The sequence below is a fragment of the Hypanus sabinus genome, chromosome 12, assembly GCF_030144855.1.
Source record: "Hypanus sabinus isolate sHypSab1 chromosome 12, sHypSab1.hap1, whole genome shotgun sequence".
Classification (NCBI taxonomy): Eukaryota; Metazoa; Chordata; class Chondrichthyes; order Myliobatiformes; family Dasyatidae; genus Hypanus; species Hypanus sabinus.
Window position 1 is genome coordinate 106379774 of NC_082717.1, and position 20048 is coordinate 106399821.

The 20048-nt window shown below is 42.9% G+C and overlaps 1 protein-coding gene across 1 annotated transcript in view; it reads right to left on the reverse strand.

Moving 5' to 3' along the window:
- The window catches only part of LOC132402417 (zinc finger protein 585A-like), a 70141-nt gene that overhangs the window by 49944 nt on the left and 149 nt on the right, over nt 1–20048 (reverse strand). Inside the window, exons 2-3 of the mRNA XM_059985275.1 lie at nt 17287–19133; nt 16817–16882 (exon numbers count right to left, since the gene is read on the reverse strand). Coding sequence (XP_059841258.1) covers nt 16817–16882; nt 17287–18573 — 1353 coding nt within the window. The 5' untranslated portion in view covers nt 18574–19133. The remainder of the gene's footprint in view (nt 1–16816; nt 16883–17286; nt 19134–20048) is intronic.

Here is a 20048-nt window from a genome sequence, read left to right on the forward strand (position 1 = left end):
GGAATCACTTTGCCCAAGAAATACCTTTCCAGAGATCATACCTGCACCTCTTGTAGCATTCTTGATCTCCAGATGTGAACGCCTCTGTAATTCCCTTTACTCCACTGTAATATTGATGCATCTGACTTTGACTTCTCCCTCTCAAACTATAGAGTGAATTATATCATATTATGATCATTGCAATCTAAGAGTTCAAATACTTTAAGTGCCCTAATAAAATTTGGTACATACACAACACCTAATTCAGAATAGCTGATCCCCTGGTGGGCTCAACACAAGCTGCTCTGAAAAGCCATTTCATAGGCATTCTACAAATTCCCTCTCTTGGGATCCATCACCAAATTGATTTTCTCAATCTACCTGCTTGTCAATATCCCCCAAGACTATTAAACATTGCCCTTCTGACATATGTTTTCTACTCCTGTTGTGATTTGTAGCCCACTTCCTGGCTACTGTTTTGGAGGCAGATATTTAACTCCCACCTGGCTCTTTTTACTCTTGTAGTTTCTTAATTCTACACATAAGGGTTTTACATCTTACGATCCTATAGTATGTCACCTCAATCTAAGGATTTAATTTCAATTTTTACCAACAGAGCTATGCCACCTGCTCTGCCTACCTGCCTGTCCTTTCAATACAATGTGTATCCTTGGATTTTAAGCAGTAAGCTACGATCTTTCAGCCATGTCTTAGCGATGCCCACAACATCATAACTGGCAATCTCCAACTGCGCTACAGGATAATCCACCTTATTCCATATACTGTTGCATTCAAATATAACATCTACAGTTCTCTATTCATTGCCCTTTTTGATTTTGCTACAACCTTATGGATGGCAATTTTACCCTAATATCTGCCCATCCTTTTTCATAGCCTCACCACACACTATACCAATTGCCCCATCATCATCACTATGACTCCAGTTCCAATCCCCCTGCCAAATTACTTTAAACCCTCCCCAACAGCTCTTGCAAACCTGTCCACAGGGATAATGGCCCCCTTTGAGTTCAAGTCTTTTTCTACAGGCCATACATACCTCAGAAGAGGTCCCAGTGAAGCTGAAATCTGAAACCCTGACCCCCAAACCAATTCTTCAGCTATACATTTACCCACCAAATTATCATATCCCTACCCTCACAGGTGCATGGCCCAGCAGCAATCCAGAGATTACTGCAGTTGAGCACCTTTTCGCTACATCTCATAACAAACAGCAATGAACTCAGAGTGAATGAATCCACAGCATATTTATTTTCCTTGCAGCAAGGGAAGACCAGCACCGCACAAGAGCTGGTGATAGCTTTGGAAAAACAGACCACATAGTCACTCCTTTATACATAATTTCAAGGACAGGATGTATTCTGGCTGTCCGCTTAATCAGTGTCTTTTCCAGAAACACATCTGTGAGTGCAGTTTGTGAAGGACTCAGGGTCCATCGGCATTATAATGCATATTTCTACACTACCCTGGAGTGGGGTAAGGGAAGGGGAGATGTGAAGGGTGTGAGGAGACAGTGGAATGTAGAGGGTGGGGAGGGTATATGGTAAGATGGAGGAATGTGCTAGGGAAAGGGAAGACCCCGGGGCTGGGAAGGAAAGTTACAAAAGTTAGGGATACAGGATAGTGGAGAGCGGGGGTGGGGTGGGTGTAAGTGTAGGGTAGGGGAAATGATGGAAAGAGGGCAGGGGACTGAGAGAGTGAAGGTGAGGAGTGAGGAGAGTAAAGGAAGAAGGGAGTGGGTAAGGGAAATGAAGATGGAGGGAGATGATGGGATGATAGGAGTGATGGTAGGGGGATGAGAATAGAGGTTTTGGAAAAGGACAGAGAGTGGTGGAGCTGAATGGTGGGAGGGGAGGGTGAGTTGGAGAATGAGAAGGGGGAGATGGACAAAGGATGGGGTGGATACCACACACAGTCAGCACCTGGCCCCTCAGCCTGAGCCTGGACTTACCCAGACATGTGACAGATGTCAATGTGGGAGAAGGTAGTGTAAGAAGTTAAGTGTGATCAGCACTGCACACAATATTTCAAGAGCAGACTCAACAATAACCAATATAAGTACAGAATGCCCCTGCTCCTGAACTCGATGCCCTGAATGATGAAGGCCTTCACGCTAAAAGCTGCTTTCACCACTCTGTCTGCTTGTGCATTCGCTTTCAGTGAACTGTGCTCTTGTGCTCCCAGATCCGTCTCTTCCACAGCACTTGTCAGTGCCTTGGTCTGAATGCCTAAGATATGTCACCTCACACTGATCTAAATTAAAAAGCATTTGACATTCCTCAGCCCATCTCCCTGACTGATCAAGATGTCTTTGTAATTTCAGTGTAACCAAATTCACTATCAATAAGACCCACTAATTTAGTGGCAACAGTAACGTTGCTGGCTGTGCCTTGTACATTCACATCCAAATCTATTACATTAATAATGAATAACAGAGGGCCCAGCACTGACTCCTGAGGCCCCTCACTAGTCACAGTACTCCAGTCTGCAGCGGATCCATACATAATCCAAATGATATAATCCAATTTGTCCCTTTTTCTATGCAGTGAAATAAACAGATGACATTTTGGGTTAGACCCTTCATCGGCGTCATGATGAGAAGTCTCAGCCTGAAATGTGGACAACTTATTCCCATCCACAGATGCTGTCTGACCTGTTGAGTTTCTGCAGCATTTTGTGTGTGTTGCTCATCCCCAGAATCTTTTGTGTTTACAGTTACCAAACCCTCACTGAATTCCCACTTTATACCAAAGGAATTTCCAAATCCTGTCCAATGCCAGCTGTTTGAAACCCGATTCAGACCTCCACTTCAGGCTTTGGGATGGGTTTGACCTCATGGATTGTGATCAGTTCTGGAGACACGGTGAGTACGGGGATTGGTTCTGAGGATAGAAATGCCACCAGACCTGATGAAGTTTACATTTGCCTCTGCACAACATCCATTTGAGTGTGTGTCTGTGTGTTACTGTGTGTGTATGTCGGACACGTTCATGTGTGGCAGGTGACTGCATATGCTTGGTTTGGTATGAGTACGAGTCTCTATAGGTGGGGTATGTGTGTATATGTGTGTCTGGGTGTGTGTGTTGTTACAAGAATCATATCTTGTAATAACGATCAGAGAGGCACAGCTAGATCTGTATTAACCGACAAGTACCTTTATTATCTCAACTAACAAGTACGTGAATTCATACACTAAATACCTTGTATGCATACCAGCTGTGTGTTCCTGACCTTCCACAAACAGTCAAAGAACTGAAACAATATAAGTTGAAAAGGAGTTTCTGCTGCTTGCCACATGTTCCTCAAATGTCCCTTTTCGAATGTTCGTGGGGCATCTCGCATCTGCGATAGTTGGTCTATTACGTATTTGGAGTTCCTGACTCTTATAGCGTTCCTCATCATTTGAACTGATGGCTCTCCATCCCATTGGTTCAAGGTCACCTGACCTACCTGAGTCACCTTCTTTTTGTTTCTAGCCCAGTGCTACAACCAATGCTGTTTCACGGTTCTGCACACCCCAACCCAGCCTTGTGTGTTTGTGTCTTTCAAGTCTAACTGGTCCAAACGAGATAACACTTGGAGACCAGAACACTGAGTCTAACAGATTGCTGCTTTGGCAGGTGTGGCATCTTTCCATAATAAATAGCTACTCATCTGAGTATGGTCTCGGGTTCTGCAAGTCATTACCTGAAGCTCTTTGTGTCCACATTCAATTGCACTGATTAGGTTATCCCAGAACAAGAATTAGTTTGGAGTCCACAAAATGGAGGGAATCAAAGACAATTGGTTTGTCTGCTTCACCTGTCCTTAATTTATCCAAATCCACTAGTTTGTGGACTGCTGGTCCTTCTGGCCAATATCTCCCTCATCTTGATCCAATGATATTTATCTCAGGATCACTATTCTCCTCTCATGCAGTTGACTGCCAATAGGACTACCAAGGAAGCTCAGTAGGTGTGCAACACTTATAAATAACACAAACATTTACGTACTAAACTCACCCATTTTATACTGACAATCATCTCTGCTGTTTCATGAAAAAATTATCCTCTCTTTTTCCATTACTTCAGCCTTCCACCTTCTCAGTTGATGTACATTAAGGAATACAATTACCAGGGTACATAAAATTAGTATTACAGCAGCATGTGATACTCTTCTGAGCCACGCTCTAAAGTCACCCTCCCAATTGCAACATTAGGACTTTCCAGAGAAAATTCTTTCTATTCCTTGGCATTGGTTGTGGCTGCTGTTGCTGTCCCTCCAATACATATTGTAAGAAGAACTCACTAGTTATAGGCAAAACATACAATAAACAATTCTCATAAGTACAGAAGTTTCTGTCTTGTCAACTCTTCTGGACAAACCAAGTAGTTTCCCCCTTTTAAGATATCCTTGATAAATCTACCTCTTTCCCAGTACCATTCATTACAATAGCATGTGTTGTTGGGTTACTTAAGAACATCCAAGTCTTTTCATATTTGCCCATATTGTGAACTCTTTACAATGAGAAGGTTAAATTATCTCCATATAGTGGAATATGTAATACCACACCAACATAAAAATATTTTAATGGTGGTGGAGGTGTCGTAGTGCACTTGGCAGAGGATGGTGCTCGGAGAGATTGTGCCGGAGGGGATGGTCAGAGGCTTGGAGGTTCAACGGACTCGGAATCCGCTGCGGTCCGGGCGCTTTCACTGTGTGTTGCATCTGCGAGGCTGGGTCCGGCAGAGCTTTCATTGTGTGCTTCATCTGCGAGGCTGAGTCCGATGGCGCCTTGGAAGTCCATAGCAGGGGTATTCCCTTCTGCTGCCTGCGTCGGATGACGAGTCTATTGGGACTCTGAGGACTTGTGGAAACTATGGTGGTTTCTTTTGAACTTATTGTCTTTTAACATCTTTGGACTGTATTTTACTGTGTCCATGGTCTGTTTTTTAAAATCAATTATGGTATTGTCTGCACTGTTGTAACTATATGTTAAATATAACAATATGTAACTATGTGGTTTTGTGTAGGTCGTGTAGGTCTTGTAGCTTTAGTTTTTGGTTTGTTGGGTGGTAGAGTTGGTCTCCTGACTTGGTGTGTCTGGGTAGTCTTGTTTTGTCTGGTGTGTTTGGAGCTCCTTTCCAGGGAACGCACTAAGATGGTAGCGTGATATTAATATGCAGTAGTCTCTCCAGACTCTGGATTTGGGGATTGCCAAACATTATGAGGATTTTCTGGTGTAGTCTGTTTTGTCGTGTGCTTTTGTGATATCATTCTGGAGGAACGCCTCGTTTTTTAACTGCATTGGCATTGCATTTGTGGTTTCTAAATAACAATAAACTGAAATTCAATCCAATTCAATTTTCCTATCATCACCTGTACCCAGTACTCTATTGGGTAGTGCAAGACTTCTAATATGACACAAGGGCACTTTTCCACAACTCCTTGTTTTAGTTGCTCATCTGATACCCAATTTGGTTCTTCATTTGCATCAAGTTGTAATATATTAGAGCCAATCATGGTAAGCAACCAAGTAGCATATGCACAGCTCACAGCTTTATGTGTTCCCTTAGAAATGAGGTCTTGAGGCCAATTATCAAACTCATGGTATCTTGAAGGGGCCTCAGAAACTTAACTGAATTCAGAGTTACCTGTGATGCACTCTGACCAATTGCATCAGTCTGTATCTGATCCTGATCACTTTCTCCAGTTAAATCATGCATTTTCTGGTTTCCTAACTCTGCTATGTCTAAAGTAACGACTATTGCAAACCTTGATGCATAACCTACTTCCACCAATTCCAATAGTCCTCTCTTTTTCTATTTTTGACTGACTTAACTTCACTCCTGCTTAGCCGTCTCCCAAGAAAATGAGCGACTAACTGTCTCATTGTAGACAAACATCATTATTCAAAGGTTCAAAGGTCCAATTTAATATCAGAGAAATGTATACAATACACATCCTGAAATGCTTTTTCTTCACAACCATCCACGAAAACAAAGGAGTGCCCCAAAGAATGAATGATAGTTAAATGTTAGAACCCCAAAGTCCTCCCCAGCTCCTCTCCCTCCCATGCGTAAGCGGCAGTAAGCAACAATCCTCCCCTCCCCTGCACCGGCAAAAAAAGTATTGGCACCTGCCACCAAGCAGTCAAGCGTGAGCAAAGCAATAGCAAAGACACAGACTTACAGTTACCCCCAAGATTTCACGTTTCACTCATTATACAACACACCACAGTCTCTTTTTCTCTCTCCCTAATAAGGGAGAAGGATGGGTCTCTGTTTTTCCAGCAAGCGGGGAGACATAACAAACAACTCACTGGTTTACGATGCTTTTTTAAGTCCATTATGACACTTTTATTGAGCTCTGTGCCCAAAGATCTCAAAGATCTTGGGTCTCCAGGCACACAGCTGTAGATATTTCGACTCCCCTGACAACATACAGGTCTCCTACCATGACACTGTCTCTCGATCTGCCCGTCTCCAGAACCCAAGATCCTAGTCTTCCAAATCCGAGCCAGACTCTTAGGCAGAGCCCTTGGCGTGCTGAGCAACAATGGTCATTTATGAAACTCTGAAAGCGGGTCCCATTTCCACAAAGAACCGAAGTCAACTTGTAACTCCAGGTGAGGGTCTTCAAAACAATAAACCCTGAAAGAGAAAAATAAAGATATTAGAGATGAAAATAGAGCTGTTTCCGAAGATGCAAGCAAAGGGGTCGCCGTTTAGTGCCACCATTACTCTAGTCCACCTCCAGTTAGATTAAAAATTACCTACACTTGCTGGTACCCTGGTACCAAAGTGACAGCTTCCCCTGTATCTCCTAACACTGATCCTACCCCATTGTGTTATGCTGGGTCTCACTGAATCTAGATCCTGTTGTAGTTCCAGCTTCTTAGGTTGTCAATTTCACATTATTTTCATCATATTGAATTAAACCTGTTACACACACGTGTAATCTCTCCTCTTATTTCCAATTTCAAGTTTCAATCTTAAATCATTTTAAGACCTTATTTTCTAGCCTATCCAACACAGGCTCCCAATTGTTTTTGTTCTCAAGCTATCCATCTTTCTTTTGTCACCCAAATTCATTTCCAGGTAGGGAGGCAGGAACCAATATGTTTTTTCCGATTTTCTTTATTTTCTTGACAAATTTCCCTTGATTCTCAGAATAAGAAAATAGACAAATTCATCCTTGGTAAAATCTGTTGCCATTTTGGAACAGCAGTCCCAACCCCAAATCTTCCAAATCAGGATTACCATGTCCATCGATTGTCAAGTCTCCAAAATTGGGACATCACATACAACAATAATAACATTCCCAGCTCTTCACCACTGCTTTCAACTGGGTGATGTGGTATCATCCACATTTAACTGGAGAAGTCAGTACCATCTACAATTTCAGACTGCAAGACTACAATTTCAGAGGGCCCTGCAAACCTTAGATTTAAAAATGAGGTTGGTTACTGTATTCTTTGTTTGCTTTGTCCTGGACTTAATCCTCTAGGACTGACTCCTGAGCTTTACTCTATTGCCTTGTCTTTTATAGTTTATGGGCTGCCACATATTGAGCCTCATTCACTATCTCTACCAATTATTGTATCCACTTTTCTAACACAATCACATCTAGGTTCAGACAAGTCTAATCCTAACAACTCCTAGACCTTCTCATGTCTCTTCTGCCCAAGAGTTTATAAGGGGTATAACATGTTGATGATACCACTGTATTCCTTCTTATCTTCAGTACACAAGGCAAAACTACCTGCCCTGTTTTTGCACCATATTTGCCATATGTTTTAATGTTTGGTTCATCCTTTCCAGTTCCAATTGACTGCAGTCTATAGGGTATATGAAATCTCTGTTTGATCCTTCCCATGACATCTTGCATTATTTGGGATGTAAAATGTGTGCCTTCATCTGATTCTATACTCTGAGGTAATCTCCAGTGTGTGAAGACCCTTTCCAAAAAGATTTTTCTTATGGCTTTGACCATGTTTGTCTTAATTGGGAAGGCTTCCAAGTAGGACTTGGTGAAAGAATCTACCATGACAAGATACTTGTACCCTCCTGGGGTGGGAGGCAAAGGTTCTACATAATATACAGTGCCTATAAATAGACAATAGGTGCAGAAGTAGACCATTCAGCCCTTCAAGCCTGCACCGCCATTCTGCGATCATGGCTGATCATCTACTATCAATACTCGGTTCCTGCCTTGTCCCCATATCCCTTGATTCCCCTATCTATAAGATACCTATCTAGCTCCTTCTTGAAAGCATCCAGAGAATTGGCCTCCACTGCCTTCCAAGGCAGTGCATTCCAGATCCCCACAACTCTCTGGGAGAAGAAGTTTTTCCTTAACTCTGTCCTAAATGACCTACCCCTTATTCTCAAACCATGCCCTCTGGTACTGGACTCTCCCAGCATCTGGAACATATTTCCAGCCTCTATCTTGTCCAATCCCTTAATAATCTTATATGTTGCAATCAGATCCCCTCTCAATCTCCTGTATTCACTCTCTCTGTCTTTAAATCTTTGCACCTTTTCCTTAGTCCTTCCACTTCATCCTTTGCAAGATCGGCTGCTTCCTCTTGTCTACTTTTTTCTTTAAGTAATTTCTCTGACTTCAGCTGAAACTGGTTCACATGCAGAAAGTGTATGTCTCTTTAACTCTAAGTCAGCAACTCTCTCTGAACGTTTCTACCTCTTTTTGGAGACTTCTGTGCTCTCCTAACCTCTCTCGCTCCACATCTGCTTTATTTCAATTTTCTGGGAGTCCCTGCCGTAACCTGTCTCCCTTGGCTTCTGTTTTTTGCTGATATTCTAGGATTTCCTGCTGTAACTCATCTTGCTTGGCTTTTAATTTACTTCAACATTTGTTTTCCATTTCTAATCTTTGCCATTCTGCCTTAGCATTCCGTCGTAGTTCTATCAAATCCTCAATTAAACAGCCAACTACTACTGGTTTTTGTAATTGTTTAAACTTCCTACCCATCAGCTTCCATTAGGCAAGTTTCCTAAGGGCATCGCCACAGTTTTCCCGTCACAGCCAGGGTGAACGACAAACTCCTCATGGTGTGGCTGGCCACTTGTCCAACATGTATTTCTGGAGGTATCCCCTCCAATCAAAACAGGGGACTTCAACACCTTCGGACTTGCAGAATTTCCTGAATACTTCATCTTGGGTTAGTAACCACTAAGTGCCCAGTCCCAGATCTCTCCATACCTCACTCCTGTGTTCTGACTTGAGTCTTCCGCTGAACGAAAAGACTTATCCTCGAGCCAACCAGCAGGCAGGCCAATTCTGTTACAAGAATCGCCCCTTGTAATAACACACAGAGATATCTCTATTTACCGAGCAGTACCTTCATTATCCCAACAAACAAGTACGTGAATTCATACACTAAATACCTTGTGTGCACACCAACTACGTGTTCCTGACCATGGATGTGATGATATTGGACAGGGTTCAAACGGGTTTATGAAAATAATTCTGGGATTGAAGGGTTTATCATACGAGGTGTGTTTGATGGTTCTGGGTCTGTACTTACTGGAATTCAGAAGAATGACGGAGAGATCTCATTGAAACCTATTAAATGTTGAAAGGCCTCAATAAAGTGGAGGTAGGGAAGTTGTTTCCTGTGGAGTCTAAGACCAGAGGACACAGGCTCTGAATAGAGGGATGTCCATTTAGAACTAAGATGAGAAGGAATTTCTTTAGCCAAAGAGTGGTGAATCTGTGGGATTCGTTGCCACAGGCAACCATGAAGGCCAAATCTTTGTGTATATTTAAGGCAGAGGTTGATAGATCTTTGATTAGTCAAGACATGAAGGGATATGGGGAGAATGCAGGAGATTGTAACAGAGAGGGAAATGGATCAGCTATGATGAAATGTTGGAGCAGTCAATGGGCCAAATGGCCTAACACTGCTCCTATATCTTATGGTCTTATGAACGTGAGTGTCAAGTTCTGATAGCAAATGATCCCAAGGGACCATTTATATCAAAACATAATGGGAGGGGTAGAAGTAGATCAGATAAAATAATGCCTGAGAACAAAGACACAAAGGAAAAAAGAAAAAACTTTTTTTTTGTAGATGGCTCCTCATCAGTACCGGATGGTGAGAGGAGAACTGGGTATGGAACCTATGTAGAGGATGAATATGGCCAGGACCTAACACCATGAGTATACAGGCAGAATTGGCAGCTGTAGTATAAGTGGTTAACCATCCAGAACGTCTTCCACCCGGGTCAGTCATACACTCCGATAGTATGTATGCTTATAATAGCCTTACAAAACATTTGCCTCTGTGGGAAGCAAGAGGGTTTATTTCAGCTGACAGGAAGCCCCTTTATTCTGCTGCTCTAATGCAGTATATATATATATATATATATAAAGATGCAAAAGGAAAAGACTACAGAGTAAGAAAGGCGAAAGCCCACTCTAAATTATCCTGAGAGGAACAGAAAGGCAGATGAATCAGCAAAGCAGGAATGGCAGCCCCAGATTGGGGAGATGAGAAGGCAGAGAACACCAGGTTATGGTAATGGATTTAATAGAGGAGCAGAAGGAAGATAAAGAATATTTTAAAATGATAGAAGGAACAGGATCGGAAATATGCGAAGAGCACAAGCGGGTGCATGATAGTCCTATGTGAAGGTAAGCTCCAGAGGCAGGAAGACACCAGATGATCACTGGTACCATGATCTATGGATACACCTGGAAGCTGTAAGTACCATTGAGAAAATAAAGGAGAAATGCTGGTGGTTTAGGATAAAGGATGAGGTGGAGCACTGTGTCAAGAATTGCTTTATCTGTGCACATCATAATCCTGATAGAAATGTGAAGAAAGGAGCCCTCCAACACACCAGGCCAGGGGAAGGGTGTTGAACTAATTTGCCAGTAGATTACGTTGGACACCCTGGCCACCCACCACAGGAGGGTACAAATATATTCTTGCAGTGGTAGATACTTTCACCAAGTGAAAGAAAGGTTTCCTGACTAAGACAAACATGGACAAAGCCACTGCAGAAATCTTATTGGAAAACATGTTTATTCACTGGGGATTACCTCGGAGCATAGAATCGGATCAGGGCACACGTTTGACAGCCCAGACAATGCAAGATGACTTGACACTTTTTTACGCCTGAGAGTTCACAATCTAATGGAATTGTGGAAAGGATGAATAAAACCAGAAAAAAAGATCACCAAATGGTGCAATAACATGGAACAACATGGCAGGTAGTTTTGCCTTAAGGAATACAATGCATCATCGATAGGTTACACCTCTAATAAACTCATGACTGAGAGATTTAAGATAACTGGAGTTGTTAGGATTAAGATTTGTCAGAACACAGAATTGATGTGTGTACAACATTTGGAAGAGACAGTGGAGGCCAATTATGTGGCAGCCTATCAGAGAAAGAAACAACAACAGAATAAAGCCTACTTTGACTCAAGACTCAGGGCAAAGAGTGATGAGAATACACCAACCCACCTCAATTTTAAATCCAAGGTATGCAGCGTCATATGAAATTACAGACAAAGCAAGTCCATCAAGGTACAGGGTACTGATTTCTCCTGGTACCTAACCAAACCAGTTGAAATTGATGGTGGAGAAATAGGAATGGTGTAATCTTCAGCACGTAACAATTGATATACATGCTGGTACTGTTTTCGGAGACTTGACAATTGATGTACGTGGCAGAGCTGATTTGGATGTTTGATGTTGGAACACCTGTTTGAAGGAAGTTGTGATGGATCTGACAAAGAGGGAGCTTTTCTGTTCCTTCCTCCTGAGAATCAGGGGTTTTGTCAAGAAAATAAAGAAAAGGGAAAATAAATGAAGAAAGATGAATGACTTGAGTCCAAAGACAATTGGAAGCCTGGATTGTAAGGGCTAGAAAAACAGATAGAAAATATGGATTTAAAATAATTTAAGATTGAAACTGAAAATAAGAGTAGAAAGTACCCTTTTTTGTTACAGGTTTAATCGGACATTAAGAGAATAATGCATTTTGTTGTGATGAAATTAACCATGACTGGGGCCATTGTACTCCAGAACCACTGCAGCAGACAAATGGGTCAACAATGATGTTGTCACTTGGAGAATATTCAGAGATCAAAAACAATTTTTCTCAATGGACTTGAGTAATACAGGCTAATAAGGGAGAAATAGAGGACTCAAATTTGTATTATGCTCAGGTAGATGGTTTGATGTGTGTGAACAAAACCTTAGGTATTCTAAAAGTTACAAAGGGACAGTTCTTATCCAATAAAATTGTAGAGGTGACATTATCAAGTATGCCAGAGGGAATAATCATTTGTCAGTTCTCAGGTCTGATTGAGAGAACAACCTTCAGGTGACGAGGGTCATGGTAAGATTACAGTTCTCAGATACTCATGTGAATATTGAGTGGAGTGGTAATTGATACAAGAGGTAAATCGATTGGGATGGCCATATCAAGCATTTCTCAAAGGTTGCTTCCATCATTATAAACTGTCCACAGGAGGATCTGGTACATGGGGAGAGGAGAATGGAAAGGGAACTAAGGAACATGGGTAGAGTTTATGTCAGGACCTCGGCCCTTTCAGAGTTTTCAAAACTACTAGAAAACTGACCACCTCACAACCTCAAAATTACACGAGAGCCTAAATGTAGTGAGACCCAGCTTAACACAAAGGGGGTAGGATTAGTGTTAGAAGATGTAGGGAAATTTGTCACTTGGGTACCAGGATACCAGCAGATGCAGGCAATCTAACTGAAATAATGGTGCTCGCCTACAATGAGACAATTATTGCTCATCTTCTTGGGTGTCAACCTCGCATAAGTGAGTTTAAACCAGTTAAAAAGAGAAGGAAGAGAGGACTATTGGAATTAGTGGGAGCAAATTATGCATTGGGACAACCACGGTCAATTCCCTGAATGTTAACAGAATGAGAAAACCAGAAAATCAGGTTGACAGTGTTGTTAGGAAGGCATATGGTCTGATGGCCTTCATCAATAATGGGATTGAGTTCAAGAGCTGTGAGGTAATGTTACAGCTATGTAAGACCTTAGTCAGACCCCACTTGGAGTACTGTGTCCAGTTCTGGTCACCTCACTACAGGAAGGATGTGGATACCACAAAAAAAATGCAGAGGCTATTTACAAGGATGTTCCCTGGATTGGAGAGCATGCCTTGTGAGAATAGGTTGAGTGAACTTAGCCCTTTCTTCTTCAAGCATCGGAGGATGAGAGGTGACCTGATAGAGGTGTATAAGATGATGAGAGGCATTGATTGTATGGATCACCTAAGGCTTTTCCAGAGCTGAAATGGCTAACGTGAGGGGGTATTTTTTAAGGTACAAGGGGTTTGTCAAAGGTAAGTTTTTCCACACAGAGAGTAGTGTGTGTGTGTGTGTGTGTGTGTGTGGAATGCACTGCCAGTGACGGTGGTAGAAGTCGATACAATAGGGTTTTTCAAGAGACTCTTAGATAGATACATGGAGCTTAGAAACATATAGAGGGCTATGTGGTAGGGTAATTCTAGGTAGTTTCTAAAGTAGGTTACATGGTTGGCACAACATTGTGGGCTGAAGGGCCTGTAACGTGCTGTAAATTTCTGTGTTCTATGTTCTAGTCCCCTCAGCAGAAAATGTGGGATATTACTGGAGGAAATTATCAAGATCAGATACAAACCAATCAAATCGGTCATGGCATATCCCAACTAACTCTGGATACCCTTAAATTTCAGAAGCCCCTTCAAGATGCAACAAATCATATTATTGACCGCATTGACCTCATTTTTAAGGAAAGGTATAAAACTGACATCTGTGCGACACATGCGAACTGGTTGCACACCATGATTGACACAAATTTATTACAACGATGCTCATCAAGTACCAAATTGGGTCTTAGATGAGCAACTAAAAGAATGGAAATAATTTAACCTACCCCACAAAAAGGGTTCACAATATGGGCAAATATCATGAGAAGGCTTGGATATCCTTCAGTGACCTGCTAGCACATGCTAGTTATGAATGGTACTGGGAAAGAGATAGATTAATCAGATTACTAACAAGGGTGAGACCACTAGGGTTGCCAATAGTATAAGGATTACCCCTTAGTAATAATGATCAGAAAGAATCTGTATTTACTGACAAGTACCTTTATTGTCTCAATTAAAAAGTACATGAATTTACACAACCGAATACCTATGTTCACACCTACTACGTTTCCTTGACCCACCACCCCCCGTCATGATCAGTCAAAGAATTTAGAAGGTAATATCCAGGAAAGGAGTTTACGTTGGTCATGTGTTCCCTGTGGTGCCGCTCCAGTTTCCATGTGTCCGTGGGGTTCTCCACATCCACAATATTTGGTCTCTGCAGTTTTCACTCCTTTGCATTTGAAGCTCCTTACTTTTAAAAAAACACTTCATATTAGTTCAAATGTTGCGGTTCCATCCCATCACCTTATTGACTCTGGTCCAGGCTACAACCAGCATTATTCTATGGTCTTTGCCCTCAGCCCCGTGCCTTTTGTTCTTTTCAACTCTTGACTGGTGGAAAGCAGTCAAACCAGGTGATCCAGACATTGAGCCTAGTCCTGCCCACCTGTCACTTTACGTAATACATAGCTACTTGTCTGAGAATAGTCGCAGGTTAGCAGGTCAACAGCTGAGACTCCTTGTGTCCACATTCAATTGGTCTGATTAAGTTATCCCAGAGCAAGAATCAGTTCATTAAACAGTTCACAAAATGGAGGCTAGAAGGACAATCTCACAAAATGGCCACCTCCAATCCTGTTCTCTGATTTTCACTCTTTCTGACCAAAACCCAGAGGAAATGACAAGAAGCAACTTACTGTATGAATTGTGGTTTCAGTATTTAAGAAAACTGTTTATTGCCTATTTTGTCTGTGAGTATTGAGTCTTTTTTGCTGTCTGCATTGGTGAGACCAACAGCAGCCTCGAGTTATACCAAGGGATGGAAACAGTGTCTTTTGGAAAGTCACAAAGTTGTCACTGTGAGCATGAATTTAGATCTGACAATTGGAGGATCAACTTTGTCTCAGCCAGCAAGGTAATGAAGGAGACCCTCACAATCAATCTTTGTGGGACTATGTTGCTACCAAGTTTCCACTGATTCCTCACTTGACTGCAGACAAGTTGTGGAGAAGGCAATAATCCATCATTGGAATAAACACACAGAGTAATTAAGAAACACGCTGACACAGCAAATGAAATATTGAGTGAAGCTGCTCTCTAGCCATCGTTTTGTGACCTGGTTTTGCCTGGCTCAGTATGTTAAAGTAGACACAATGATATTCCAAGTAATCTTCTGGAATAGAGTCATTTCAAATAAGCAGTTATTTGTAAGGTGTTCTTGTGGTGGTTCAGTCCAAAGTCCGTGGTCCGGTCCGTGGACTCTGGGTTTGCCAGCGGTCCCTTGCTGCGGTCGGACTTAACTAGAAACACCTGAGGCTCATATTGGAACTGGGAATAGAAGTGGCCGGGTAAGTCAGGCCATTCAGCCGTTGCCCTGTGGGGGGATCTGTCTTGTCTTGGCCTCTGTTGGGTAGGTCAGGCCGTTCTGCCGTTACCCAACGGATGGTCCTGACCCACCTTGGTTTGGAGTTATAGATGAGTCCTGGCTTGTCAGAGGATAAGTCCCGGCTCTGTGTCTGTGTATTGTCCCGTCTCATGTCAGTGTCCTGCAGTTGGGTCCTGATTCAACACCTGACTTATGACAGTTTTTTGGTATGATATAACATGCAGGTTTGTGAATTGTGGGGTCAGTGTCCACCATGAATGATTCAAGCTGATTACTGGTTTAGTAACTGTATTAGAACAAGGAGACATAAATTATCACTATTACTTGCAGAAGAGAGCAATAATTGGATGCTGGCTTGGACCAGAGCCAATAAGGTGATACAAGCCAGTAAGATTCCCTCAAGTCAACGAGATTGAATTGCACAATTTGAATTGGTATGATAAGTGAATAAAAATAAGAGGCTTTGAATGCGAGACAGCGATAACTCTGAATAATAACCATCGCAGTTACGAGTATGAGCAGCACCATGCCGGACATGTAGAGACTGGATTGGGAAAAAGAGGAAGGCCTGACCAGCATAGACTGCTTTACCGGCTATTACCTTTTCTATTCTTTGACAATCCACATGCTTGTTAGTTGAGACGATGAAAGTACTCATCAGTAAATAAAGATTCTTTCTATGGCCAAATGGTTATTGATACTGAGATAACCCTTGTTAACAGAACTTTGAATAAATTATCAGTACAGAAGAAGTTAACCAGTGGAAGAGCATGACCTTTCATGGAAGATATCCCCATGATCTGAGCATACTACAGGTTGACAGGGAAGTATTGAACTCCTGGCTCAAAGTGGGAGACCTCTTCCCAGAAACAGAGGGGTTCCTTGTGGAAATACAGGAACGGGTGACTAACACAAAAAAATTACCTAAAATACATAATTAAAGATCAACAAATTCCAGATGATAAATGCAGAATATGCCAGGAGAAACAAGAAACAATTGAGCACATTACAGGATCCTGCAGTTTCACTCAATCTGATTATTTACACAGGTACAATCAAGTGGCAATCATCATTCACCAAAATCTTGCTTTAAAATACAAACTCATAAAACACACCATATCTAACTATAAATACAAACCTGATCCAGTTGTAGAGTCAGAAGCCTACAAATTATATTATGACCAAACTATTTTTACAGATAGGACAATCCATAATAACCAGACAGATACAGAAGCAGTGAAAATTACCCATAAAGTTGAGATGGACAGGGAATACGGAGGTTAACTAACAAAGTCATTCTTACTTGGTCCAGAGATTTAATGGACGAGAACATGTCAGGCATAACTGTGGCCAGTTCGTCTTCTTCAGTCTGCAGAACCATGCAGGAAACACAAGGGAGAACTCTTCACCACAGATGGTGACTATTTGGAACCCATCACCACAGGGACAGTGAGAGGTGAACAGCAGGGATGGATTTGAAAGGACGGCTGGGGAACAGAAACACTGGCAGAGTTGACTCCCTACTCTATACTGGGTGTGTTGTAGAATCACTTGGCACCGGAGACAGAGTTTAAAATAGAACTGATTTTTTTAATCACAGATGCAGAATAGTAAACTCCAGTCCCATTAAAGGTGAACATCAGCAGAAGAAACTCCTCCCATGCCCAGTGGTCAGGGTGCAGAACTGGGTGTGATGAGCAGCAGTAATAATTGCAGAGTTCAACACAGTCACCTTTGAACTTGCATCTGGATTCAGCAACTTGATGGTTAAACATCCAGTAAGCTGCTTATTTCAACTTTATCCCCAGTGTGAATTCGGTAGTGCACCACAAGGCCGGATGACTGAGTGAATCCCTTCCCACAATCTGAGCAGGTGAATGGCCTCTCCCCAGTGTGAACTCGCTGATGTACCTTCAGTTGAGATGACTGCGCAAATCCCTTCCCACACACAGCACAAGTGAATGGTCTCTCACCAGTGTGAACTCGCTGATGTACTTTCAGATCAGATGACTGAGAGAATCCTTTCCCACAGTCTGAGCAGGTGAATGGCCTCTCCCCAGTGTGTTTGCGCTGATGTACATTCAGCTGAAATGACCGAGCAAATCCCCTCCCACACACAGAACAAGTAAACGGCTTCTCACCAGTGTGAATTGACTGGTGAGTCCGGAGGCTGGATGACTGAGTGAATCCTTTCCCACAGTCTGAGCAGGTGAATGGCCTCTCCCCAGTGTGAACTGACTGGTGTATCTGTAGGTTGGATGGCCGAGTGAATCCCTTCCCACAGTCTAAGCAGGTGAACGGCCTCTCCCCAGTGTGAACTCGCTGATGTACCTTCAGCTGAAATGACTGAGAGAATTCTTTCCCACAGTCTGAGCAGGTGAACGGCCTCTCCCCAGTGTGAACTGACTGGTGTCTTAGTAGACTGGAAGACTGAGTGAATCCCTTCCCACACACCGAACAGATGAATGGCCTCTCCCCAGTGTGAACACGCTGATGTACCATCAGTTGAGATGACGAAGTGAATCCCTTCCCACACACAGAACAGGCGAATGGCCTCTCCCCAGTGTGAACTGACTGGTGTATCTCCAGGTGGGATGACCGAGTGAATCCCTTCCCACAGTCTGAACAGGTGAATGGCTTCTCCCCAGTGTGAACTCGCTGATGGACCTTCAGTTGAAATGACTGAGAGAATTTCTTCCCACACTCTGAGCAGGTGAACGGCCTCTCTCCAGTGTGAACTGACCGGTGTCTCTGGAGGCTGACCGGCTGAGTGAATCCCTTCCCACACAGAGAACATGTGAATGGCCTCTCCCCAGTGCGAACTCGCTGATGTACCTTCAGTTGAGATGATGAAGCAAATCCCTTCCCACACACAGAACAGGGAAATGGCCTCTCCCCAGTGTGAACTGACTGGTGTGTCTGCAAGCTATATAACCGAGTAAATCCCTTCCCACACAAAGAACAGGTGAACGGCCTCTCTCCTGTGTGAACTAACTGGTGTCTCTGTAGGTTAGATGAGTTAGTGAATCCCTTCCCACAGTCTGAGCAGGTGAACAGCATCTCCCCAGTGTGAACTGACTGGTGTGACTGCAGTACGTCACAAGGTTGGATGACCGAGTGAATCCCGTCCCACACAGAGAACAGGTGAACAGCCTGCCCCTCCCCACTGTGAACTCACAGATATATATCTCCGGTTGAGATGATTGGGCAAATTCCTTCCCACAGTATAAGCAAGTGAATGGCCTCTCCTTGTGTGAACTCACTGGTGTTTCTGCAGGTGGGATGAGTGAGTGAATCCTTTCCCACAGTTCTCTCTCATTTCAAGTCAGATGTCAGACATAGTGAATTCCTCGCACAATCAATGCAGTTGAAGAGCTTCTCTCTAATGAACAAATGCTGGTGTGCTCTCAGTACCCAGTTCCAGTGGATTTCACTGAGTTACAATAGAAAACTTCATTTCAGACACAAAGCACGTTTCCAGCTGGGATGAGATACACCTTCATCTCCAGGGATCAACAACAGACATATCAGTGTTACACAGGAAATATCTGGCAGAGACAGCAACGCTGACGTGTTCTTGTGTTGGGATTCTTGTTCACAAATTCCTTGCCATTTCCAATCTGTAAAAAGATTTACGCAAGACATCAATAGGTAAAGGACAACATTTCAATATAATTTTTGTATTTTGGATGGTGAGCCCTGACATCACATTGTAACAGTAAGTTTCAACCCAGGTTGGGAGAAGAAGTCTTCTAACTGGGCACAGATCAAGCATTGGGACTGACCATCAAATTCTCTGACAGTCTTCCTGTCTGTATAAGAATGGAACATTTCTACCCATCTTCAGCCTGTGACTTTGCTCAGTTTGACTCTCTCCAATGGTATAATTTACTGTGCCCTCTGAGCTGTGTGACCAGACATGAAATGCTCTCATGCAGAAAGCCTTTGCTGTACAGCTGCAATTTTCTCTTTTATAATGCAAGTGCTGCACAGTTTTCAGACTGTCTACAAACTTCCTGCACAGCTGTAAAAAAAAGCAGAAGGCACATTGGTATTATTTCAAGTTCTAGCCATGTCCCAAAGTGCTACAAAGAGCACACGACATTACATAGCTGATCCTGGAGACTTTCTGATCACTACTGTGAAAGACGGTGGTGAACTCAGCAATGCCAATGAATATGAAGGGGAGAGCAGTAATCTTCCACATCGGAGAGAGACACTTCAGTGATGTGAAATCTGCAGGTCACTTGTTACCCAGGCCAAAGGTATTTGATATAGTTATGTACCCAGAGAGAACCGGCAGAAAGGTCCAGAACAAGTAGAGATAGAATAAATATATGTTCCCCCACCCCGAAAGCCAAAGCTTATGTAAGCATTTGGATCTTTATTTTCGCGAGTTCCTAATGCCTGGATTTAGACGCCTGGAGCTCGGCAGTGTCTGAGAGACCCGCTCCCATTCCCTCAGCCGAAACTCCCCGGGCCCGGGTACGGATCGTGGTCTGAGAGAGACGGGAAAGGCCGGGACCACGGTGTAT